The sequence below is a fragment of the Lepus europaeus genome, chromosome 5 (genome assembly GCF_033115175.1).
Source record: "Lepus europaeus isolate LE1 chromosome 5, mLepTim1.pri, whole genome shotgun sequence".
Taxonomy (NCBI): domain Eukaryota; kingdom Metazoa; phylum Chordata; class Mammalia; order Lagomorpha; family Leporidae; genus Lepus; species Lepus europaeus.
In genome coordinates, this window is record NC_084831.1 from 16,451,169 (window position 1) to 16,477,521 (window position 26,353).

At 62.0% G+C, this 26,353-nt stretch overlaps 1 protein-coding gene across 3 annotated transcripts in view; it reads left to right on the top strand.

Annotated features, from left to right (window-relative positions):
• Positions 1-26,353, top strand: part of EPHB2 (EPH receptor B2) — a 170,959-nt gene that overhangs the window by 38,752 nt on the left and 105,854 nt on the right. For all 3 annotated transcript variants that reach the window (XM_062190599.1, XM_062190600.1, XM_062190598.1), the window contains exons 2-3: positions 14,362-14,426; positions 16,867-17,551. In XM_062190599.1, coding sequence (XP_062046583.1) covers positions 14,362-14,426; positions 16,867-17,551 — 750 coding nt within the window. The remainder of the gene's footprint in view (positions 1-14,361; positions 14,427-16,866; positions 17,552-26,353) is intronic.

The window sequence follows — 26,353 nt, forward strand, 5'->3', positions numbered from 1 at the left end:
TGCAGCGCCCACACTCAGGGAGGCAGACGTGATTCCTGCCTCGGGGTCTAGGGAGCACCCCAGATCCACACAGGTGGGCGTGGCCTGGGCCTGTGCGGGGGGAAGCCGGGCCCCACGCTGCTGGACAGCCTTGGGCAGGTCGCATCATTTCTCTGGGCCTCCGTTTCTTCATCTGTAGAATGGGACTGACTCTAGTTTCTGCTGCCCAGGACTTTGCGGGGATGAGATCTTGGGCAGGGCTTGTGACAAATGCTTAATCCACAGTAGCCCTGCGGGGTGCTGTCCCGTCCACTGAGAACACAGAGCGTTGCTGGGCCCAAGTGACTGGGTGCACAGGACCAGCCCCCAGCCAGGCCTGATGGGCACAGTGGGTAGAACACCAGAGGCCGGCGCCCGCACCCCACCCTCTCTCAGCAGAAGGCCTGGGGCCACGCGTTGGGGCAGTAGCAGGTGCACAGACACCACTTTCCCCCTTGAGCACGGCGTGTGGGACTCTGGCGGCTGCCCATCCCGGAGCTCCAAGTCTGGAGTGGGTGGGTTTCCCGGGCCTGAGCGGGTGTCTCTGGGGCCCCACCGCCCCGGGAGCTCCCCGGGGAGAATCCGTTTCCCAGCTCCCGAAGGCCGCCTGCGTTCCTGTGGCCATGGCCCTTCCTCCATCCTCACAGCGCTCTGCCCCGCCTCTGCTTCTGTCCTCACATCCGGGACTCTGGCCCTCCTGCCTCCCTCCCACGAGGCCACGTGGTGGCCCAGGTGGTCTCCCTGTGTCGGCACCTTCGCATCTCTCGAGTCAGATCCACCTGCAAAGTCCCTTTGCTATCGCTGGTCCGAGAGATTAGGACTTGGACAGCTCTGGGGCGGGTGGATGACAACATAATTCTGTCATCCATGGACGAGAAAGCTGGAGTCGGCCTCAGCGCTGACCAGAGGGGCCGGCTGATGGTGACAGTAACACAAGTGGGGGCTACGAGACAGCCGGGCAGTCATTTCTAAGCACTCATAGCAGCCAGGGGCTGGGCGGGTGCTCCCTGTGTATGACGTCATCGCTGTCCAAGCCACCTGCAAGGCAGGTGCTCACATGTCCGCTTCCCATAGGCCAGAAAGGGGAGGCAGGGGCTGCAGAGCAACCCCTGTGTGTGGGACAAAGCCCCTGGCGTCCACTCTCGGCCCCGCCCTCCTGCCCAGAGCGCCAGTGGCAGGCGCGGGGCTGTGGCCGGGCAGAGGCCCAGGGGTGCTCAGCGAGGGAGGCAGTGGGAATGGGAGGACGGGCAGGTTGGGGGCAGGGAGGGCTGTTGGGCCTCCATGGCAGTGGGGTGTGTATCCAGGTGGGGATGGGGAGAGGGGGACATAGTGGCCCCCACACTGTGTGGTCAGAACACGACCTTGGGCCAGACCTGTCCTGGGGTTTTTCTGTAGAACGGAACTCCTGCGGCCAGGCCTCAGGAGGCACCTGTGCCCTGAGACCTCTGAGCCCACGCCGGGGGCGTCACATACCAGGAGTTCAAGGCCCCTCTCTTCCCAGGGAGCTCTCTGCCTGTCCACGGGCTTTCAAGGACCTGACCTGTAGTCGGTGTGGCTCAGTTTGCCATCTTGTAACCATCTCCAGGTTGTCTGCCCCCCCCCCCCCAGGGCACTACCTTCCTGCAGCACCCTAGTAACCCCTCAACCCCAGCCTGTCCCCTCACAGCCTCTGTACCCCCAGAAGGCGCCACTCCTCAATCCTGGCCAGCTCCCCAGGGCAGGGACGCAGGGGACAGAGGCCAGGTGCGGGAGGAGGGACTCACAGGAGCACGCAGCCCCTCCCCGCTCGCTCCGAGGCACAGGAAGGCGTCCCTAGGAACTCCCTATTCCGGGCGTCCTCTGAAGGGGTCTTCCCGCCTCCCCGGAGAGCCCCGCTGCAGCCAGCGGGGAACGGGACAGATAATTGCAACGTGAAATGAGGCCGAGTGAGCGCTCCCCGCCAGGCCCGGCACGGGGACTCCCTGAGCGTTCATGGGAGGCAGCGGGGAGGAAACCCCAGATGGCTCCGAATCCCAGCACTGCCACCAGCTCCCTGGGGACCCCAGGCAAGTCACGGGGGCCTGGTACACAGTAAGCGTTCACAGTTGCACCCCTAGGTCCACAGTGCAGGGCTTTCGGATTAGGATTGGTACCCCATTCCAGTGCAGCTCCCCTGCCTCCCCTCCCCCTCCCTGCTAGTTTCCCTCGGAGCTGCCCTGGGCCCGGCAGCCTGGGCAGAAGCAGCACTGATGCTAAGTGGTTCTGGCTTCCCTCCGGTGAGGCTCGCTTGCGGGGCCTGGGGCTAAGAGCTTTGCATCCACACCTGTGAGTAAGGTATGGTTCACTGCCCCCATTTCCCGGGTGAAGTCACTGAGGCTGTGTGCATGGGGGAGGGGAGGCCACAGGCAGGGCTCGGGAGCCCTGTGGGCCTGAGGGGCCCAACCACCGCACACCCGAAACCCACCAGTGAAGCGCCCGTCCCCCGCGGGCTGCCCGCCAGTGTGGCCGGATGCTTGAGGTTCCAGATCCAATTTCCCAATTAGAGCAGAAATTCCCGGCCTGGCTCCCAGCGCTAGTGAGTCTGACGGGGCGCCTGGGCTGCCGCCGCCCCCAGTACTAAATTCCCGGTGAGGAGGCACCCCAGTGTGGGGCCGGGGAGCCGGGGGCCGCTCAGGGCAGGGAGCAGGGCCTGGCTGTGGCCCGTGGGCCTGTGGCCTCCAGCTGAGTGGCATGGCTAGCAGCGTGGGAGGGTGGCTGTCGGGCTTGCTTTGAGGGGACGCAGGGCTGGGCCTGCTTGTGGCTTAGCCCAGGCCACCTGCTCGTCATCTGACACGGCCTCTCCTGTCCCTTGGTCGCCCTGGCCACCAGCTGCCTTCACATTCCACTTGGCAGCCCAGCGTTGTGGACCCCAAGCAAGCACAAGCGAGGGAAGCGCATGACAGTCATTCCAGAGCGGGAATTGGAGCCCCCAGAAGGGGCAGCGGACTCAAGCTGGGGAGGAGTGGGTGGTCAGGGAAGGCTTCCCGGAGGAGGACATGTCTGAGCTGAGTCTTCAAGGTAAACAGGAAACTTCCAGGTGAAGATGGTGGACACCCCGGGCAGCTCCAAGGAGGTAAAAAGAGCCCGGCCGGCTTGAGAACCTCCTCCCGCCCGCCTCTCCTAGGCCCTCGCCCTGGCGGTGCCCCCATTTCTCAGGCAGGGGCAGGACCCAGGGCCAAGGCTCAGCAGGGGGAAAGTGGGGCTCAGGGAGTGAGCAGACTGGCGTGGAGGGTGGTGCCGTGGGGCCCAGAGCCCGGGACCGGCCAGCCTGAGGCCTGCGATGGCGCCCAGGTGAGGGAGGGGACCCTCTCCAGCGTGGGCGTGGCATCGCCTCTGCCACCGGAAGCCAGCTCCGCTCCTGACACTGCACAGAGGCTGGGGGACCCGCAGCTGTGGGGCGGGGGGCAGAGGGGGGAGGCACCTCTCAGGGGAGGGGACTGCATCCTGCCCACTTCCCACCCCCGGGCATCGGCTTCCCCTACTGAGTCAGACCATGCCTGCTTCCGGTTCTCCTCCTGCCACTCTCCGATCTGGACGCCCACCCTTGCCGACCCCACCCCACGCCCGGCCATGTCATGGGCCCCCACCAGCTCACGCCGGAAGCTCCCCGGCCCAGCTCTTGGCCTGGCGTACCCTCTCGAAGTGTCGGGTGGGTAGGAAATGAGCAGGAGTTGATGGGGAAGCCAGGATGGGGCAACTGCTGAGCGGTGCCCCCGGGAAGCCCCTGCCCCCAGAACGCTCCCTCGCAGGTCCCAGCCGTGCCTGCTCAGCCACTGAGCTGCCTGGTGGGGGAGAGCGAGGCCTGGAAGTGCACCGAGCAGAGATGGAGTCCTGCGGGGGGGGCTGCCTGTGGAACGGATACAGTCACTCTCAGACTTGGGGTGGGACCAGCCGTGGCTTGGGGCAGCCCTCCATACCGCCCTGCTCCCGGGGCTGCGCCGCCTCCATCAGTCTCAAAGAGGCGTGAGACCAGCCCCTCCAGGGGTCTCAGCTCTCCTCGGGCCTGGCATCCGCTCTTCCCTTGCCGGGAGCACCGCCCCCCTACTTCCTCCTCTGCTCCCTTCTCAGTGTTTGGGGCCCAGGCCAGGTGTCACTCCTCTGGGTTACCTCTGACCCCTGGTTAGGTCCCTCTTCTGCCGGAGTCTCCCTTACAGGCTGTGGAACAGGGGATGGGGCGGGCTCGGGGGTCAAGTTCTCCACAGCCCCGGCCCCATCCGTGCCTAACGTGATGCGGAAGACAGATCTCCAGGCCCTGGGGGGCCCCTGGGGAACAGAAACCAGGTTCAGAGGCAGTAGGACGGGACCTGGGAACCTGGGGTGGCAGCCTGAGCAGGGCCAAGTCCAAGGCAGACCCTGAAGCTTAGAGAGTCCTCAGGAGTTGGGTGTGGGAGCCACGGATGGTTTAGCATTTGCTGCAAATCATTAAGTTTCTTGAGATCAGCCACAGTGTCTGTCTTATTTTCCAGTGTTTAGCATGAACCCGACACACAGTAGGTGTTGGACATATGCAGGCTGCCTGGATGGAAGGGGTGGGTAGCAGGTGTAATAGGGACGAAAGTGAGGGAGGTCAGTGGGGGGATGGGCAAGTGCGTGGGCAGGTGGGGCGGGGGAGGGAGGTTGGTTTGCTGGAAAGATGGATGGACGGACAGACAAACGCCGGAGGCGGGTGCTGGCCATACAGATGAATGGGTAAATGGGTGGTGGGTGACGGATGAATGGAGGCCGTGAGAGGATGGGGGCAGGAAGCATCCATTCATGCTGCTGGGCGGAGAGTTTCAATGGCGGTGTGGATACGAGTGGGCGAGTTGGGTCAGTGCACGGCTGGGTGGGGAGATGGACAGATGGACGGATAGGCGGATAGCTGTGTGGGTGGGCAGATGTCAGGTCGGTCTGGATGATGGGGAGCCCCGGGGGGGGGGCGGGGGGCCAGCAGCATTCCACGTGGCCCAATGCCTGCCACCCTGCCCAGAAGCCGAGGGGTGGTCTGGGTTCTAGAATTTGAGTTAATTGTCTTGCGCTGGGGGAAACCGGGGCCAATTAGGCAAATGGATGGAGGCACAGCAGGCCTGCTAATCGCCTCGGAGCTGACGGAGCCCCCTGCACCCACAGCGGCCTCGCCGTATTGATTTGTAATTCACACTCCACTCACACGCAGAAGGATTTGAGGTGACTCAGACCGATCAGCCTGCCTGCGGAGGATGGTTCAAGGCGGGCGACCGAGCGACCAAGCCGAGAGGTGTGAGAGAACCTGCCTCCCGCTCCCACGTGGGCTGCGCGGGGCCGGGCAGCTGGCCGCGGCTCCCCGAGGCTCCCTTGTCCCCACTGTGGGGAAGGCAAAGGCAGGGAGCAGCGAGGAGGGGCTGCGTAAGCAGGATCCCAGTCGTGTGGCCTGTGGCTGTGTGGCGGATGGGGTGCGGGGCAGGGGGGCTGGTGAGTGGATGCTGAATGGGACCAGCGAAGATTTCTCTCGCAGCGAGCCCCCAAAGTGAGGGTGCCTGGGACAGCGCCGGGCTTGGCACAAAGCCAGTGCTTACTTTTTTTTTGTTTCTTAGAGATTTATTGCTCTGATAGGCAGAGTGACAGAGAGGAAGCGAAGTCTTCCATCTACTTGTTCACTCCCCAAATGGCTGCAATAGCTGGGATTGGGCCAGGTCAGAGCCGGGAGCCAGGAACTTCCTCTGGGTCTCCCACGTTTGTGGCAGGGGCCCAAGCACTTGGGCCATCCTCTCTGCTGCCTTCTCAGGCGCGTGAGCAGGGCGCTGGATCGGAAGTAGAGAAGCCAGGATTCGAACCCATGCTCCAGTATGGGGTGCTGGTGTCGCAGGCTGTGGTTTAACCCCTGCACCACGACGCCAGTGCCCAGTGCTTGCAGTCACACAGCCAGCCCAGCGGCATTGGCTTAGGCATGCTGCGTCATGGCCCGTGACCTGAAACCTCCAGGGGGAGGTGTGGGTACTGTGCACGTGCTCCGTGGGAGGGGATTGCGGTGTCCACAGGAGGTCCTGGAACCAGTCCCCAGCGAGTAGCAAGGGTGACTGTACAGTGTACCAGGCCAGTGCCAAAGTTCCTGGAGAGAAACCCCAACACCCAGCCTGCCGGAGTAAGTGAGAAAGTGCGTTGGATGTCTGGGGAGAGCTGGGTTGGGGGCGGGGGGCGAGGTAGAGAAGCTCATGGCCGACACGGTCCAGGAGAGGGTCTGATGGGTCAAGTGAAGCCATGGGGAGGGTGACAAGTACGACAGCAGGATACACACAGGACCTGGGAGCCCAGCTGCAGGGCTCATCAGGGAAGGCTTCCCAGAGGAGGTGACGTTTGAGACTCATCTTGAGGGACGTATGTGTTTGCGTGTCCCCGGCAGGCCAGGCCTCAGTGCTGGCTACACAGTGGGGCTCTGGTGGGCAGAGGGGAGGTGTAAGGCTCTTAGCACCCACATGCAGGAGGCGCCAGCAGTGACCGCCTGCGCTCCGGCTCTGCCGCGCCCTGATCGGCCACTCACTCCCCAAGCTTTCTGGTGTCTCGTCTGTAACGCGACCCTGGTGACGGGTCCCCTGTCTGTGGGCCATGGCGGGACCTCGTGGGATGAGGTAGCACAGAGTTCTGCACGGTGCTGGGCTCCCACGGACACCGGTACTGCCGATCCGCAGACACGAGGGGTGTGCGTGTGCGGGTTCGCTTACGTGAAAGGGCCTCAAAAAGTAGAGATTCCGGGGCAGAGCCTGGCGTGTCGTGGGGACGGATCGCGGGCGGCAGGCCTGGCTGCAGTTTCTGACTCGCTGTGTGCCCTTGGTCAGGTCGCCTGGCCTCTATGGGCCTCAGTTCTCTTCCGTATGAAATGGGACCAGGGCCAGGAGTCCCGAGAACTGAAGGAGCTCCCCCTGTGTCCCCCTCCCCCTGTGTCTCCTCCTTCCCCCCCCCCCCCAGCAAGCCCTGGTGTTCATTTACCACCACCCCGCCCCCAGCAACCCCGGCCTGGACCCCCATCCATCATCCTGTCCTTTGCGGAGGTTAAGTGGGTCCCCAAGCAGCGGATCCCAGCGCTCCCGCAGCCCCGGCTGCACAATGCGGCCCGCTGTTAGCGCAGCCCGCTGGCCGCGAGGATTGGGTTTCAGCCGGGCCGGCGCTGGCGGGTCCCCAGGCCAGCAGCGGCGGGCGGGCGGGGGACAGGGTGGAGGAGCCGGCGGGCGGCGTGGTGGGCCCGGGCCTGAGAAAACACACGCCGCCCCGGGCGGGCCGCGGAGCCCGGCAGGAGCGTGTGCCGGGGCAGAAGGCTTTCCCATCAGCAGGGTCCCCGTCGTCCAGCCTGAGCCCCGAATCTGGGCTGCAGAAGCAGTGCGCTGGCCGTTCCTGCCTCGGAAGGTTGACGGGGCTGGTGTGGCCCCTCACTCGAGCCCCAGGCCCTCTTAGGCTCCCACCCTCATCTTGTCAGCAGGGGTCTCAAAGCCTTGTCAGGCTAACCTGGGTTTGACTCCCAGCCCGGTTTCTTTCTAGCTGTGTGACTTTGGGCAGGTCTTTGTGCCTCTCTGGACTCAGTCTCTTCATCTGTGCAATGGGTCCACAGGGCCAGCCGTACAGACTGTGCAGAATGTGTAGCTCAGGGCCTGGCCTGCCCACCCCTGTGCCCCTGGGAGATGGAAGCAGTGGCTTGGCCCCTTCCTCTTGGGTGGTACAGCCTGGTGGCTTCTGGGACAGAACCCGTGTGGGTACATCTTGCCCAGCCCCTTACTGGCCATGTGGGCTCCCAGATCCCACTGGACAGTGTCTGCAGAGCACCTGCCGAGTGTTAGCGATTTTCCCTGTGGGCCTGGTGTGGCCCCTCCTGGCACCCAACCCCTGCTGGGGTCCTGAGAGCAGCCTGTGAGGTCAGAGGGGGAGGAGTCTGTCCTCATTTTACAGGTGAGGGGGCGGGGCCTCAGGGAGGGGAGCCACTCGATGGAGCCTGGCAGTGGCCTTGAACGCTCTCTCCTCTTGGAACATCTAAGTTGGACCAAGGAAGGGTGGTCTGATGTCCCAGGCTGGGGATTCCCACTGGGCTTGGGTTCGAGGCGCCAGGAGCTGCTGGGAAGACTCCAGATGACTCCTGCTCAGGCCCCCACCAGGCCGATTTGCTGCCTGCTGGGGGCTGCTGGCCAGTTTGGGGGCAAAGACCACTCAACCACCTCCCCACCCAGCTGGCTCCCAGGCTGAGCCCCCAGCAGGGCTACTGTGGGGCCGAGAGTTCTCGAGACAGAGGCGTCCCTATCCCCATCAGGGATCCTCCGTCGCTCCCCTCAGCCTGTAGACAAGGTCCCAGCTCATGAGACCCCCCACATTCCCGCTCCTCCTGTGCTCCTTCCACGTGGGCCGCCCAGCCTGGAGCCCACGGCCAAGGCCGCTGTGCAGCTTCGCCATGGCCCAAGCCGCCCCGCGCCTGACATTTCATTCTGCCCGGCCCCCTCCCCGAGACACTGCAGGCTCCCAGCTTAGGGCTGACCCCTTCTTTGCCCGGGTTTCCCTGGCCTGCACCAGCTGTGTCCTGGGCCCTGCAGCACGTCCGCGCACCGGGCACTAGCCCGGTAGCTCCTGGGGGAAGGGCCTGCTGACCCCAGTGCCCAGCACGGGGCTTAGCGCACACTGGGTGGAGTAGATGTTCACCCGATGAGCCTAACTTAGTAACTGAACGCAGCCTGGGCAGGGCGACTGCCAGGGGCCGGCGATCAGGGGAACGTGGAGGGGCCACGTCTCCAGTGCCCCAGGGAGCGTAGCACCTGCCGCAGCAGAGATCGGGCTGGCTGGACGATGAGGCGGTGGCAGAGAGAGGCCGGGAGGTCACCGGCAGCCCGTTGGGCAGGGGCCTGGAGTACACGGTACAGGAGCTGGGGTCATCTCCTGCAGGCCTTCAACTTGGTTAAGATCCGATCAGACACAGGCGTGAGAAGCCCCAGGCGGCCACCGTGTGCAGCTTGGGTGCATCTACCATGAGCCCGGCCCCCTTGTCAGTGCTGGGGCCGCGGTGGTGATGAGGGCCCTGGCAGGCGTCAGAACAAGACGACTCACCTACGTGATGTCACTTTATCCTCACACAGACCCATTTGCGGACGTGGAAGCTCAGGCTCCAGGAGGGGCATTGGCTCCCTGGCAGTCACGTGGCTGAGAAGGCCGGAGCCCATGTTCTGGCCTGCATGGTCTCCACCCTGCCCCTCTGCTGCTGTCCCCCTCCCCCCCCCCCCCCCCCCGGCCTCGCGCAGGCCTAGACGGGGGCGAGAAAACGCACAGGCACATTAGCCCCCGTGATCTGCTCGTCCTGTGTCACCTGTTTTCTAAGGGGATGGTGTGGCATCTTAGAAATGATACAGATGAGGACACGGGTGTGGGTTCACATCCCAGCCCTGCCCGTGCGCCCCCCAACTTCTCGTAAGATGGCATTTCCAGTGCCCCAGCCACTGCTAGGCACACTGAAGGCGCTTCATGGAAGCCCCCTCTTCACACCTTTGGCGCTCTCATCTAACCGACGGTGGTGCAGACAGCCAGAGCTGCCCAGCGGTGGCCTGGGGAGCCGGGGGCAACGTCTAGCCGGCCTGCGAGCAGGGCCCCCTCCCGGCCCCCTCCCGTCGGCCCGATGCTAACGACTTCAGTGTGTCTTCCATTTGAGCTCAAATATTTCTGAAATGCACACTGCAGTTCCCACTCGCCGGAGGGCCGGCCGCCCCCGCAGCCTGTGCAACCGGGGCCTCTCGCTCGCTTGCTTGTGCGCCGGCTCCAGGCGGGAGAGGCGGTGCGGGCGCAGGCAGACCGCGCCCTCTCTCACCCTGAGGAGCGTGCTCGCGGGCTGGTGCCCCCGTTCCTGCTGTGGCCTGTGCGCCAAGAATCTCTGTGGCCTCCCCTTGCTCATCTCTTCACTGGGCTCGGGGTGGGGGGTGGTTTCTGGGAGCCCTGACCATGGGATGGGGCGGGCTGGAGAGGGAGATAGCAGCGGTGGCAACAGGAGGTGGGCAGGTGGGCACGGCCTCGGCTCCCTGCGTCAGCCCCTGGGCAGTGCCCTCAGCCACGCTCAGCGCCAGCTCCCCCCGCCCCCCGCCCGCGAGTGGCACTTCCTCCACGAAGCCATACCTGAACGTGGCCTTCCCTTCCTCTCCACCCACTCCCATTCCCATAGCTGACAACGCACCGCGCACAGCCCACGTGTCTTGTCACATCGCATGGTGATTAATTACCTGTGGACAGGGACGCCAGCTCCCCAGCAATGAGGGATTGGCACTGTCACAGCAGAGGCAGCTTGATGGAGCCCCGTGGCCCCCAAAGCGTGTTCGGCGGTTTGCGGACGAACATTTTTAATTATAAGAGCCTTGTGTTTATTTCCCTTCTTTTTATGGAAGGTGATATTGGTTTTCCATTTATAATGATTACTACCCCCCCCCCCAACTCTTTAAAATGTGCTTAAGAGAAAAGAGGCGGTTGGAGAAAAATAGTAAGTAGCAGGAATGGCTGACGTCATCCAGCATCATCCACGGGACAGGCCCGAGGCTGGCGGCCCTGACGGAGCAGGGCACTGGCTCCTGTTCCCGCTACTCTGCACCAGGCCCCTAGGACCCCATGCACTTCCCCTTCAGGGACACACATGGCCTCTGAGGAGGCCAGGCAGTTACTACCCCGGCCAGCTGTGGGTGCTGGGCCATCTCGAAACCCCCGTGACTGAAGAGCTATAGGGTGCCGAGTTCAGGAGGACTTCCAAGAGGAGGTGATCCGAGTTGAGACGTCACAGCTAGGGAGCATGAGGGGCAGGCGTAGCAGGTGTGGAGGGGCGAAGGTTCGAGAGGGAGAGCACCGCACAGTCGTGGCTGCCCGAGCACAGCTGGGAAGAGACGACATGAGTGGCCCTGGGCAAGTTCCTGAGCCCCTGCTGGCCGGTGACATAGGACAGTGTCAGGTACCTCTTGGCATTACTGGGAGAATTTTGCAGGTTTCTGGCCCTCACTGGGGCCTCCGTGGAAATGAGTCCCCTCGCTCCGTGGAATCTTGGGATTACAGGGGAGGCGTCTGGGCTGTTGTGCTGGTGGGGGAGCTGGGCCCACCTGGGTTCCCGAGGCGAGAGCTGGTTGCCCCAGATTCCCCAGGGAATTGAGTCGGACGGTTGCACTCGGTTTGAGAAGAACAAAGGGGAGCTCGGGGCATCCCAGGAAAGCAGCGTGGGTCGGGCTGGGAAGGGCTCCTTGGAGGCGGCGGCCGTCGGGAGAGAGGGGCTGATGTTTCTCAGATGCTGGGCAGCGTGGTCTGGGCGTGGGAAAGGAGCGGGCCGAGCCCCCGCCTTCACATCAGGGGCCCCATGGGTGCAGGTGCCAGGGTCAGCGGGTGTGTGTGTGTGTGTGCCGCGCTCCATCTAAAAATAGCTGCCACTTCCTGGGGGGTCTCCTTGGTGCTGGGCTCCAAGCTAAACTCCTCCCGGCTCACTGGGTCCTCACGTCCACACTGGGAAGGTATCTGGGCCATTTCTTGCTGAGGAGACGGCCCAAGGGTGCACGGCCAGGCGGGGGAAGAACGAACCTGTGTTAGAATGCAGCTCTCGCTGGCCTCCGGGCCCGGAGTGCGTGTGCTGCTCCCCGGCCCTGCGTGCACAGGTGGAGGGAGGCAGGGCAGAATCAGACCGCAAAGGGCCAGGGGAGGGGGAAGCGGCCCCAGCCCAGACTCCCCAGGCCAGGGCCGGGACTGGCAGGGAGAAGGAAGCAGGGGAGCTGCCGCCCTCCGCTGCCTCTCGTGCCCGTTTACCCTCACTGGCTGTGAGCCTGCAGCCTGCGTCATCCGGGCCTTCGAGCCCCTGCCCTGGCGGCTTCCCACCCAGCATGGGCCAGGTAGAAGGAGAGGGGCGTGGTGGAGCCCCTGGGTGAGAGCCCAGTGTTTGAGCCCCTGCTTTCCCGTGTGACTTCTGACAGATCCCTGTTCCCTTCTGGGTCCACGTTTGCATCCGAACAACGAGGAGGTCAGTTCCCAGCCCCTCCCACCTGGGCCACACAGAACCCTCAAGTGCGTGTCCTCTGGGTCACCCAGGAATCCAGCCAAGGGGTGGGGCTCGCCTCCCCCCACCCCGACCCCACTCCTCTGCCTCGGTCCACACCGCTCCCTCCCGGCAGCTGCTCCTCCGGCCCGGCCGAGAGCCCAGCTTGGCGAGGCCGATGAGGCCGATGAGAGAAAACAGGTTAAAAGTTCAGCCCTTGTTCTCTCCAGGAAGAAAAATCTGTAGCATTCCGAGTGTGAAAAGGAGCCCTTTTTTGCAGCTCCAAAGCATCATAATAGAACTTCGCTTCAATTTGTCATCAAAAAGATGCCCTTGGCACTGGCTCCACCGTCCCTGGCATCCCCCCCCCTCCCCCACGCCGGCCCCAGCGCCAAGAGACCCAGTGACCACAAACACAAGCCACAGGCGGTCTCAGGGACACTTCTGCATCCTCTCTTGTCAGCTCTCCCGTCTGGCTGAGGTCATCTCTGGGCAAATGCTTCCTCCCCTCCCCACGCTACACCCCCACCACCGCCCTGCCTGTCATGCCCTCGTTACCTCCCGTTTGAACCTTCTCACTGGCCTGGACACTGGCACCCTGCCCCCAGTCTCTTGGCACCAGTTTCTCCTGCTCAGGCCATCAAATTAATTGTTCTAAATGCCCAGAAGTGGATGGGGCAGGAGGCTGGACACCTGCCCCGCCACCAACTCCTCTGTGATCTCTAGCAAATCTCTTTCCTTCCCTGTGCCCCAGCTGCCCTATCTCCAGACAGGGGCAGGTGGCTGCAACACAGATGGTGGGCATTCATGTGGGCCAGGGACTCTGCTGTGAGAAACCCTGGGTGGCCACAAGTGCAAGGATTGATTGGTGATGCCTGCCTTGGGAGCAGAGTGGAGAGCAGCTCTCTCATCTGCTAGCTGGACTGAACAGTGTGCCCGTCCTGCTGGGACCTGCTAGGTTCGGCGCGCACCTCATCTCCCCTGGCAGACTGAATTGCTCCACAGGGGGTCATGCTGCTCCCCACTTCCTGTCCCAGGGCACCCAGCACAGTGCCTGGCACATCGCGAGTGTCAGCTAGCCAGATGGCTGAGGGGACAGTTTCAGTCCACTCAACTCAGAAATTATTCTGAGGGTCCTCCGTTGTGGTGCAGCGGGCTAAGCTGCCACGTGGGACTCCCACGTCCCAGATTGGAATGCCGCTTGATTCTTGGCCGCTCTGCTTCTGACCCAGCTCCCTGCTAATGTGTCTGGGAAAGCAGCAGCAGATGGCCCAAGCGCTGGGCCCCTGCCATCCATGTGGGAGACCCAGAGGGAGTTCCTGGCTCCTGGCTTCAGTATGGCCCTGCCCCAGCCACTGTGGGCCTGAGCTGAACTTGGGTGGGTGGGTGTGGGCTCTCTTGGGCTCTGTGTGCCTCCTACCCTCTGACTGCTGGTTCTGGAGCTGGCCTGAGTCTCCTAACCCCTCTGCTGGTGCCTGCCATCCACAGCCCGGCACCCTGGGCACATCCTAGGCACAGAGTTGGCAGAGCCCTGGGGAAGGCCTCCAGGGGATGGGGACACCAGGAGGACTACAGGTTCTAGGAGGAGGGAGGGTGCCCTGACAGGCTGTGAGGGCCAGGCAGGTGAGGTGTGGCTGGCGCCAAAGCTCACCCACGTTCCAGGTTTTTAGAAGTTGATGCCAGCTAAACAGTGAACGGATATACAAAGTGTGATGTACACAATTTTTTGAAGATTTGTTTTATTTATTTGAAAGTATTAGAGCTGGGCCAGGCCAAAGCCGGGAGCCAGGAACTCCATCCTGGTCTCCCACATGGATGGCAGGGGCCCAAGCGCATGGGCCATCGTCTGCTGCTGTCCCAGATGCATTAGCAGGGAGCTGGATCAGAAGTGGAGCAGCCAGGACTCCAGCCAGTGCTCATATGTGATGGTGGCATGGCAGGCAGCGGCTTAACCTGCTGCACCACAACGCCGGCCCCTGATGTAAAATTTTGAGTGGTAGTGTACCCTTTGACACCCATGAAGGAGACCCCAGGTTAGGACCCTGACTCTACGGAAGAGGAGGGAAAGGCCAGTACCTAGGTTAGCTGGAGGTGATTGGCTGGGAGGGTGGGACTTGATCGTAGGTGGAGGAGCTGCAGTTGGGCCTACAGGGGTGGAACCTAATAGAACCAAATGATTGGCTGGGACGTGAGAGTAGGTGGGGTTAGGGGGTGGAGAGGCGGAGTCTAGAAGGATAGCCTGCTGTCTGGGGCAATGGAAGGGAAAAGGATGCAAAAGGGAGGGATCTCAGGGCTGCTGCAGAGTGATTGACAGCAGCTGGTAGGTGGGCCGGCCCATGACTCTTGGCTCTTCCCCACAGAAACCCTGATGGACTCCACCACAGCGACGGCTGAGCTGGGATGGATGGTGCACCCTCCGTCAGGGGTGAGTCGGGGCCTCCCAAACCCCACTTGGTTCCCCCCAAGATGTGTCAGGCTCCGCTGAGGGCCTGATCGCCCCCTCCAACTCCAGCCCCTTCCCCACGGCTTGGGGCCCAACTCAGCTGAGCCAGACCCCTCACTGCCCACCACCCCCAAGTCCTCTGCCTTTGCTAGGCACCAGTTGCCATGACAACATGCAAGGATGCCCACGAGATCCCCAGGCTGTACCCACACTCCGCCCATTTTATACATGGGGAAGCTGAGGCTGCTCAAGGCCCTGTAGCTAGGTGATGGGGCTCAGGCTGTATCCAGGGCTGGGACCCCGCCCCGGGTCCCTAACACCACGCTCCCCCTCCCTGGGCTCCTCCTGTCTCCTACGCTGGGGCCTGTGCTCCCCTGACCGTGAACTTCCCCAGAGCAAGGCTGGGTGTGGCCTGAGATTCCTCTTCCTCCAGCCACAGCCAGCTCACCGGTCTCTCCGAGCTCCCTCTAGTTTCCTCATCCATAAATGGGCGCGATGAGGCCTTCCTGCCAGGACCGCTGGGCGGTCTTCTGCCAGGTGAGCGATGCGCTGCTGCCCAGTATAGAGCACCGCTGATCGTAATCGCGCCGAGGCCGTCGCCTCTGCGCCATCATTCACTCCCGCTGCTCTCTGTGAGCTGTAGACTCCGCCACTCGCCCTGCCCTTCCCCCCACCCCAGCTCCTCCATCCCCCAGGACTCAGCTGCTGCCCCAGGGCGCTGCAATCGCTCACCCCCCCCCCACTTCTCCCCCAGGCCTGCGCTCTCAATAGGCAGGGCCCCAGGGTCAGGCCTCTTTCTGTGGCTCTTTCTTGTCACCAATTTTCCATCTGTGAAGGCGGCAGGGCCCGCAGCCCCACCCTGCCAGTAATGAGGCCAGGCTGGGCTGCAGGGCCCCCGGACGCAATTATTTGGGGTGTTTAGGCTGCAGGGCCTCCGCATGTTAATTAGAGAGAGGGGAGAAAGGCAAAGTGCTCTAATTAAGTGCTCTAATTAAGTTCTGAAGAAGAGCAGTGGTTGTAACAAGGGGCTGACTTTGTCACATGGTGCCACCAAAAAAAAAAAAAAAATTTAATGTAGGGAGCTTTGGAGTCGCCATTGCGGTAGAGATGGGGCCTGCAGGCTCCAGCCGGCTCCCCACGCGCCTGACCCTCCTCGGGCTGGTGGCCCTCACTCTACGCCATGCCTGCTCGGCTCTGAGAATCTGAGCAGTAGCACACAGCGCGGCCACTTTAGGGGGACCCTGCTCCATCACCTGCCCCCAGAGTCACATTAGGCAGTTGGGGAAATAGAAGCCCAGAGACAGGAAGTGACTTGCCCAAGGTCACACATATTGTGAGCAGAGCTGGGGTTAGAACCCAGGGCTCCTGGGGCGCAGCTGTGTCCTTGTGTTCCAGGCAGCGCGGGCGAGCACACGGAATGGTCTGGGTTTGCCTGATCTGGGCCTGTGTCCTCGCCTGTTTGCCCTCTACTCCCTCAGTGGTAGAATCAACCACGCACGAGTGATTGTCAAAGGCGATAGTGTCAGGGCACCCAGCCCCGGGCCCGGCGTCGGCGGGGAGGGGGCGTTCTGCTGTCACCCCCAGGCGAAAGCAGCCCAACAGCATGGGGCCCCCACCCCAGAGGAGGACAGGATAGATGGTGCCCCCTGCAAGCTCTTTGCCTCTGGGGAGAGCGGACCGGGCGGGCTGGGTACGCCGAGGGCCAGGGAAGAGTGGGTGAATACAGGATCCCAGGCAGCCGGAGAGGGGCTGGAGGTGGGCAGAGTGGGAACCAAGGCCTAGCCCCAGGGGTCTTTGAGGAGTCTCGGGGGCCCCGGGCCCTTGTAACATTCCTCACCCGGCCTAGCACCGCAGTGCTGACCTGAAAGCCCAGAGCAGAGCTGCTCCATGGGGAGGGCCCTGTCTTCCCCAGCATCCGGGGAGTTCGGGGGGGCTGGTAGGGGTGGGGACTGATTTCCCCCGTCAGACTGGGAGTCCTGAAGCCCAGGGCTGTGTCTCCCTGCTCGCTCAGGGAGCTCCCACAGGACGGAAGTCCGGTCCCCTCACCACGCTGGCAGCCCCCGAGCCCGGAGCTGTGCCCGCTTCCGTCAGACGGCGCTCCCCACGGGCAGCACCCCCACTACTGTCCCTTTCGGGTGGGCACTTCTGCTTTATCAGGTTAGCGGACCCCTGACAGTGAGGGCCACGGCTCCCACGCGGGCCAGGAGCAACTCCAAGGGCAAGCCGTGTGCCTTTCCCACCAGATTGGCGTGTCCCCCTTAGAGGCTGGGAATTCCCCAGGGCCATGTCTCCCCTCTCAGACAGCCTGGGAGTTTCTGATACCTCCGCCATCAGCCCGGAGGATTCCAGGAGGAGGTGGACTTGGGCGCTGACCGGGGGCGGAGCCGCTTCCTCCCCGACCTGACCAGCATTTCGCCCGCAGTGGGAAGAAGTGAGCGGCTACGACGAGAACATGAACACCATCCGCACCTACCAGGTGTGCAACGTGTTTGAGTCGAGCCAGAACAACTGGCTGCGGACCAAGTTCATCCGGCGCCGCGGCGCCCACCGTATCCACGTGGAGATGAAGTTCTCGGTGCGTGACTGCAGCAGCATCCCCAGCGTGCCCGGCTCCTGCAAGGAGACCTTCAACCTCTACTACTACGAGGCCGACTTCGACTCGGCCACCAAGACCTTCCCCAACTGGATGGAGAACCCGTGGGTGAAGGTGGACACCATTGCCGCCGACGAGAGCTTCTCGCAGGTGGACCTGGGCGGCCGGGTCATGAAAATCAACACGGAGGTGCGGAGCTTCGGGCCCGTGTCCCGCGCTGGCTTCTACCTGGCCTTCCAGGACTACGGCGGCTGCATGTCCCTCATCGCCGTGCGCGTCTTCTACCGCAAGTGCCCCCGTGTCATCCAGAACGGCGCCGTCTTCCAGGAGACACTGTCGGGGGCCGAGAGCACGTCCCTGGTGGCCGCCCGGGGCAGCTGCATTGCCAACGCCGAGGAGGTGGACGTGCCCATCAAGCTGTACTGTAACGGGGACGGCGAGTGGCTGGTGCCCATCGGACGCTGCATGTGCAAGGCGGGCTTCGAGGCCGTGGAGAACGGCACCGTCTGCCGAGGTAAGGGCCGCGGCGGGGCACGTGCCCCTGTGAGCGCGGGACGTCGCTACCGCTGCAGACGCGGGCCTGGCAGCCGAGGGCCCAGGCGGGCCAGGGCCTGGAGCTGACCGTGGGGCCCCCGCGGCCAGGGTGTCCAAGCCCTCTCTTTGTAGGGGTGTGGGGAACACTTCCAGCACATTGATCTATGCACGCGTGCGCGCACACATACACACACACACACACGCACGCACACGACAGGTGCGACACCAGATGATCGAATCGGTTGGTGTGAGGATACAGCTTTCTCGTTGTCGTTATTTCATGATTATTTATGACGGCAATGGTGAGGTTTTCTAAGGAGACGAGCTAGAATAGATCGCCCTGCTGTGTGAATGACTTAACATGCACGGAGCTTTTACTCCGTGACCAGAACAAGCCAGGCTGTGCGGAAGTGACCCGACAGGAAGCGCTTTCGCCTCACCCCATGCCACCTGCCCGGCATGGCCCAGGTTGAGGCTCCTCCCTCCGGGAACCCAGGAGCTGGGAGGCTGCTGTGGGCAGGGCAGAGGGGCGGGGAGAGGGTGGCAGGTGAAATTCATACCTGTGGCGGCCCACATGGTCCACCTGTACACACGCCGGGGGGGCGGGGCGGGTCACGTGGTCACTGCCTATTCAGAGAAGGGCGTGTGCATGTTCCCTTGAGCCGGGCTCCAGGGCTGCCACGGGGACTGTGCTGAGCGCTTCTGTGAATGAACTCATTTAGCCCTCACGGAGCCCTTGAGGGAAAGAACTGTTTTACATGGAAGAAAAAAATGAGGCTCAGAGAATCCCTGCAGAGAGAACGGGGAAGATCTGGCTTCTTACCCAGGCCAGAGTTCGCGGGAGGGAAATATAGCACCGGTCTTGGTGACTCTGGCAAAGACTCGGGCAGGGAGTTTGCAAGCATAAGGAGTTTGGAGAGGCACGAGGCAGTGGTGGGAAGGCTGTGACGGCACGGGCAGAGCTGGGTTCAAATCACAGCCTTGCTGGGGGAAGCCCAGGGACGCTGGCCAAGGGCAAGGCCCACCTGCGTAGGGCGGCTATGAGCAGTTGAGAGCGTTATCGGGGTTCTCAGCACACAGGAAGTGCTTGCTAGAAGCCAACTATGCAAAGCCCACTTGCGGCAGGTGCCTGCCTATGAGCTGGGCTGGCAGGGGTGTAGGGGATTAGGAGCCTCCTGGTGTGCCCCAGGTGTGTCCCAGGGTGCCTCCAATGCCGACCCTATCCCACTGGTAGCAGGGAGTCCATGGAAGTTTAGCCTGGGGATGGTTGCCATGAGGCTCCCCTGCGGCTCCAGCCTCCTGCCCTGTGTGGCTGTGGGAGGATGGGGGAGGGGAGCCGGGCCCTTCCTCCACAGTGCTGGGGTGCTGGTGAGCAAGGGGTGTGGCCAGTGAAGCAGACCTCTGTGAAGACTGGCTGGAGAGTGGGGAAGGGGAGGAGCCTGCAGGGGATTCCATCTGCAGGGAGGTGAAGGTTCTAGAAAAGAAATGGGGAATCTGGGAGAAAAGGCTGCTCCCTTGGGGAAGGTAACAAATTTGGTTGTAAATCCGTGAATGTGGATGTTCACAGCCTTGGAAAACGGCAGGGGTGGGGGCAGAATGCGCCAATGGGAACCCGTGCTTCATTGTTGATCCCTTAGTCACTCACCAAACTATTACCGACTTACGCTGGGCATCAGGTAGCGGGGGAGACATACCTGTGAATGAACAAAGCCCATGACGCATTAGCCTTGTTTGAATAGAAACTGCTGGGGCTGTGGTGGGCCCAGAAAATGGCAGAAGACTCCACCAAGGAGGCGGCATTGGCCCTGAGTCTGGGGGGTGCTGGGGGCTGTTGAATTGGTTCCAGGACTTCTGAGGGGCGGGTCTGCATGAATCAAGACCAGGGGACATGAGTTGACTTGACGTGGCTCTGGCTAGGGGCTTAGGAAGGACCCAGGAAGAACTGTTGCTGGAGGGGGGCTCGGAGAAGGGGGTGCACTGGGCACCTCCTGCTGCACATGTTACCCTGAAACACGGCCCACAGTCACTATCGCCGAGATTCTGAGCAACCCGGGGGTGGCTGAGACGGGGTTTCCAGCTAGGAGCCTCCCATGAGTGTGCAGCTAGGGGCTGCAGCACACCTGCGGGCTCGGCTCGCCCACGCTCCCTCGCGTCTGTCATTCTTGGCAGGCGTCTCACACTTGCAGTGAGCCCAGAGAGCGTCAGAGGCACCCAGGACAGAGCCACAATCCGTGTCACTTCGGCCGTGTGTCCTCCCTTACAAAGCAAGATGGCAAATTCAGCCCCTACTCCAAGGAAAGCCATGACCCAGGTGTGAGCCGCTGGGGCCATCTTGGAGGTCACCTGTCATGGGCAGCATCTCGGCCTCAGGGAGTGCGGGTGCCAGGTGACGCAGGAGCAGCAGGTGCCCATGCAGCTCCGTCCCACGGCCCTCTCCTCCTCCGGCCCCGGGGTGAATGGGGACCAGACCGGGAGTGATTAATGAGCTCCAGGAGCCCAGAAGGGCTCCAGCTGCTGCTGTGGCCTGTGCGGCAGCCACCCAGATGTGAGGCTGCCCCAGCCCGAGTGCCTGACGGACCAGGCCGTGGGGGAGCGGTGGCTGCAGCTCGCGCCAGAATGGCGGCCGAGCACTTTCTCGTCGTCCAGCTCGGGGATTCTCGGCCTTCGCCATGGATCAGAATCACCCAGCAGGACGGTGAAGATGCCGGCTCGTGGGTCTGGCTCAAACCTCTTCCCCAGGGCTAGTGGTGTGGCCCCGGGAGGGTCCCCAGAGCCAGCACTTGCCACTGGCAGCCTGATGGTTCTCTAAGAGGCCATCAAACACAGGGAGTGACAGCACACCCTCGGCTGGACAAGGGGGTGCCCACGAGCCCATCCCCCGCCCCGCCGCAAACCAGGGAGCACCGTTAGCATAGTCTCTAGGAGGCTGTAGTTTAAAGGGTCCATTGAACACTGGAACAGTTGGATGGGGGAAAGGTCCTTGCTTTGCTAAGATAAATTAGAGCACTAAGGCTGGAGCCAGAAGGCAGGTGGGGAGTGGCCGCCATCCCAGGTGGGCAGTTGAGGCTAAGAGGGGGCTGATTCCTCATTCGGCGAGTGGCGGACAAGACTAGGGGCAACACCAATTTCCTCTGGTGCCCACTGTGTGCAGGGCACAGTGGGACGGGGGGAGTCTGGAGACACCAATAATTGAGTACTTTTTGTATGCCATTTGGCTCTCTCTCTCTCTTTTTTTTTTTTAAAGACTTTATTTATTTGAAAGGCAGAGTTACAGAGAGAGAGAGAGAGATAGGGAAAGACAGAGAGAAATCTTCTATCCACTGTTTTACTCCCTGACAAGGCTGCAACAGCCAGGGCTGGACCAGGCTGAAGCCAGGAGCTTCTTCCCGGTCTCTCATGTGGGTGGCACTTGGGCCATCTTCCACTGCTTTCCCAGGTGCATTAGCAGGGAGCTGGGTTGGAAGTGGAGCAGCCAGGACTCAAACTGATGCCCATATGGGATGCCGGCGCTGCAGGCAGTGGCTTAACCGACTGCACCACCACACCAGCCCCCATTTAGCTCTCTAATAAGCAAGTATTGAGCACCTATGCCATTTAGCTAATAAGCACATATTGAGTACATTTACGGGGAAAATGGCAATGAAGATCACCTTGGTTCCTGTTTCACGTAGTTGAGGAATTTCCATGTGGACAAGGCAGTGAGCAAAGCAAGCTTTGCTGAAGTCAGAAACCTCCTGCCAGGGCAGTCAGGAGGGGGCTCCAAGACAGAAGACCCCAGAAGCTGGTGGGAGTGGAGTCTTCTAAGCACAATTCCTGGAAGGATCCAAGGGCCGGGAAAACCCAGCAGAAGGCCAGAATCCTATTTTGCCTGCTCTGGATAAAACAAAAAGCCTTCCAAAGGCTGGGTTGGGTAACTTCTTCTTTCTATTCTCATGGCAAAACTAGGAACTCAGGAGGGTGGAATCAGCACTTTTGTCTTGCTAAAGGCAGCTTCTGGGGGGGAAAAGCACATATTTTGTACACCTTTTCTCCTTCTAACAGGGACCCGGCCTATCAGCCTCTGTAACTCGCTGTACTACCACTGTGTACCAGCAGCTCTCCTGCAGGCCTGGGAGCCTGGCACACGCTGGGTGCCGGGGATGGCAGAAGTGAGCAACACAAACACATCTGTTGCCCTCCCGGAGTTTTTAGTCATGATGAACGGATGGGAGGAAAGAAACTCAGTATGGACTGTGATGGGTAGAAGGGGAGAAAATAATAAAAATCAGGAAAGTGCTCGGAGAAGGTGCCATCTGAGCTGAGCCTGCTGCCCCAGCAGGGGGGGAGGGGGGCAAGGGCGTGTTCCCAGGCTAGGGCCCCCAAGAAAGCTGAAGACTCAGGGTTTGGCCTCAAGTGGCTCTGGGCTGGGCCGGGGACGCACATGCTGGGGACAAGGCAGAGCATGGTCCTGCCGAATGAGGGCCGTCAAGGCTTGCTGGGAACACCGGGGAGAAGGCGTCTCCTCTGACCTGGGTCCCCAGTGGCTTTCCCCGTGCCTGCCTGGGGCCCTCCTGGCCTGGAGGCTTTGGGTGGAATGAGGCCCTCGACTCAGGGAGGACTTGGTGGTGGGGGAGGGTGGGAGGAGGCGGGAACTGTGTGGACCAGGCCTGAGGTGTGACAGCACGGGACACTGGGCAGATGGCAGGGGCTCTGCTGGGTGAAGGGGATAGGGCCCTGCTCTCACTGTTTGCCTGGTGCCTGATGCCAGCCTACAGTGGCCACACGGCTGCCACTGGCCGTCTCCTGGTCCCCCCCTCCCCAACCCCACCCTCAGGATCACAGATTCTGCTGGGGCTCCCTGCAGCAGGTACGCTGGAGGGGGCAAGGGATGCCCCGGGGCCCTGAGTGGGTGTCTCTGGCCCCTCCCGGCCCCTCCCAGGTTAGACTGTAAGTGTGGCCCACCTCCACTTCGCCAAGTGGGTCTGCCTGTGTCCCCATTTCCCTTGGTCTTTCCCGGGCTCGGCCTCAGCAGGAGCCTGCCCGCCCTTGGAGGCCCTGCCTGCCTCTCTCCGCGGCTATAATGCATCCAGAGGCAGCTCCGCGGGCAGTGTGATGGCTGCGATGCTATCCGGGTGGAACGGGAGTTTTAATATTTAGCTTGGATGGGGAGAGGGGCCGCGTGCCAGCTCGGGGCGGCTGCACACGTGTATGCTCGCCGACTCCGGCTTGCTCTTCCCGGCTTGCTCCTCCCGGCTCCCAGCTGCTGGCCTGCTCCTCCAGCCTGGTCCTCTTCTCCACCTGCCCCGCCCTGCCTTGCAGCCCCCAGCCCTGCTCTCTCCTCCACCATGGCCTCTCCTTGACCTTGGCTTCTCCTAAGCTGTGTGACCTTGGGCAAGCACTTGACCTTCCCACAACCTCTGTCCAGAGTAACTGAGAAAGATGTTAGGGAAAAAAAGAATTGGGAGTTTTCTGGGACACTGCCTTTGCCTATGAATGGCCCCCCATGTGGCTTTTTTTTAAAAGGTTTGTTTATTTAATTATTTTGAAAGAGTTACAGAGTGACAGAGAGACAGAGAGATCTTCCATCCACTGGTTCACTCCTCAGATGGCCACAACGGCCAGGGCTGGGCCAGGCCAAAGCCAGGAGCCAGGAGCTTCATCTGGGTCTCCCACATGGGTACAGGGGCCCAGGTACTTGCTGCTTTCCCAGGCCATTGGCAGAGATCTGAATCGAAAGTGGAGCAGCCGGGACTCAAACCTGCGTCCCCATGGGATGTGGGTGTCACAGGCCTCCGCTGTACCTGCTATGCCACAACTTCGGCCCTGCCCCCATGAGCTTTTTAAATTTCAAAATAACTTCTTACACAGAAGCAATGTGGGTTGTTTGTAGAATCTTTGGAATGACTGATAAGTAAAAAGGAGAAAATTAAAGTCACCCACAGAGAGCCGCTGGGAGTGGACCGGCCTCTTCCAGGTGTACCGATGAATATTTATACCTATTGATTTTTTTTATGCTAAAGATGAGTGAGGACGTTGAGCTCGCTGACCGCCCCCCCCCCCCCCCACCATTGTCCTGGGCTGTGTTGGAGCTGCAGCCTTACTGGCGAGGCTCTTAGCACCCTGGGGGAAATGCCCCCTCTTTTTCTTTTTAGTTTATTATTTTCTTAAAGATTTATTTTATTTATTTGAAAGAATTACAGAGAGAGAGGGAGAGACAGAGAGAGAGAACGAGGTCTTCCATCTGCTGGTTCACTCCCCAAATGGCTGCAACAGCCAGAGCTGGGCCAGGCCAAAGCCAGGAGCCAGGGGCTTCCTCCAGGTCCACAGGTGCAGGGGCCCAAGGACTTGAACCATCCTCCACTGCTTTCCCAGGCACATTAGCAGGAAGCTGGATCAGAAGTGGAGCAGCCAGGACTCGAACCAGCGCCCATACGGGATGCGGGCACTGTAGGCGGTGGGCGGCTTTACCCGCTACGCCACAGCTCCGGCCCCCAATGCCCACTCCCCTTGCCATCCCTCTGCGGATCCGTGGGGAGGCTCCCTGCTGTGTGTCACCGTGCCCAGCGAATGCCGGGGTGAGCGCTGTTGCTCCTGTTTCCCGGCCACTCGCTGTGCTGCCGCTGTTTGCGGAGGCTGCACTTCCAGGCCACGAGCTGTGGGGTCCGCAGAGAGGCTCTTTTTCTGGGGCTCTGGTTTCGCGTTGCCAGATCACCCCCAGGAAGGCTGGGCTGTGCCGGCCTCCTGGCCGCAGCCCGTGAGAGCGCCTGATTTCCCGTGTGCTCGCCAGCCAGGGACATGACGCCCGCGGCTCAGTTTTCTGCTTTACTCCCAGAATCCCATGCTTCCCCAGCCCAGGGAGGGAAGGGGCCAGAGGCCAGAGGTCCTCTCTGGGCCCTCAGGGTTGGATGCTGGGCCACCCTCGAGGTGGTCTCCTCCCCACAGAGGCTGCACCAGGGGCCCAGATGTGTCTGGGGAAGCGTGCGGGGGTGGGGTGCGCTCAGGCCGGGATGAGGAAAAGGAGAGAGGCGGCCAGCTGGCAGGGCCTGTGCCGCTGGGGAAGGCGTGAGGTTGGAATGCTAAGTGGGAGGGAGGCCCAGACCACCCCCCCCCCCAAAAAAAAAAAAAAGTTGAGTTTCTCTTCAAGGGCAGGGCGGAGACTCGCTGGGGAGGCAGCGGCTGCTGCAGGGGCCCTGCACCCCCAGACGGAGGCCGGGCTTGGACCACACAGGCCAGCCCTCTAGGATGGGGACTCCGGCCAGCATGCTCACGCCGAGTCTGTGCCCTTGAACCCTGGACGAGAGTCACACAGCTCCTGCACTGCTCCTTTCCTGTGCACCCATTGGTCCGTCCGTCCGTCCGTCCATTGTGCGACGTGCGCTGGGCGTCACATCTGATCTCTCTGCTCCCTGGAGGGTTCTGCGACGCCTTCGGAGACGCCCAGAGGGCGCCCACACTGAGTGCGGCCGTGTGCCAGGCAGCGGGGCCCTCTGAAAGCTCAGTCGTGCCCCCAGAGGCTCGCCTCAAGGACCACCCAGTCTGGAGACGTTGCCAGGGGTGTCCGTGGACAGGGAGAGGGGACAGGGGACAGCAGAGTGGGCGGAGGGGCCCGGGCGAGCTGACAGAGGCACCTCCCTCCCTCCCCGCTCCTGGGGAGTGTCCTCCAGGACAGCAGGGGTCAGGGAGGGCTCTGGAAGAGGGGTCACTTCGGTGGAAGTGGGAAGTAGCAAGGCAAGGAGGAGGCGGTGCAAAGGCCCAGAGGCCGCCAGAGTGGGGTCCCTTCAGTTCTCGCTCCTCTCCTGCTGGCTGACCGGGAGGATCCGCGTCTCCAGGGGATGAGATGATTTCTTGCTCATAGTCTTCATGTTCCTGGCAGTCTGAGCGGGAAATATTGGACAGTTTAGCCTCTGGATCCTCATAACAGCACTTGGATTTTTCACTTAAATAACACTCCCCAAGTACCTCCTGTGCACTGGGCCCTGGGCCATGTATGGAGGCTGCTGAGGGGACAAAAGCCCTTCCTGCCCTCCTGCCACGTCCAGTCTAGGATGCAGGGACAGCTCCATTCGTAACTAGGCCTGAGGGTGCTTAGCAGGGAGTGGGGGAGAGCTGGGGAGGCTTCCTGGAGGAGGAACCATTTTCCCAGAATGGGAAGAACCAAGGGCAGAAAAGGAAACAATCCAGGAAAAAAAGATGATTTGGCAGTGACATTGATCTCTTCTTTCCCGTTGACATCCAGACTAGGTGCGGCCAGCCAGGGAACAGCTAAGGGGTAGGGGGAGATGGGTGGGAGGGGCTGCCAGGAGTTCACTTCCATCCCCATCAAAAACCAAGGGTGGCCGACTCTAACGGGAGTCCTAGAGGCCCGGGGCCCACCCACGTACTTCCCGTCTCTCACGGAGACTGCACTGGACGCTGACTCCATTCTGCAGATGGTGAGACTGAGGCCAAGGGAGCTGGCTGCCCAAGGCCACAGGGCCAACAAGTAGCAGAGCCGGCCTCGGACCCTGCCCACCTAGCTGGGACGGTTTGCTAAGCTGGAGTGAGCCAGCGCCAGAATGCACCCGCCTTCGAAGCCTGGGGCCCGTGCCCTGTCCACCCGTCCACGGAGCCCACCCCAGCAGGGCGCGATGGGGAGAGCCTCCATTTCCTTACCTGAGCAATGGGTATAGGAAGCCCCACCTCTACTCTGGCCCCTGAGGAGCCCCTGAGCTGGTGGAAGGCAGGACTTTGCAGAGAGCTGGTTGGGGGGCTCCCGCTGGGGGCCGAGGGGCTCTTCCCTAGCCGGGGGGGTGGGGGCTTCTCC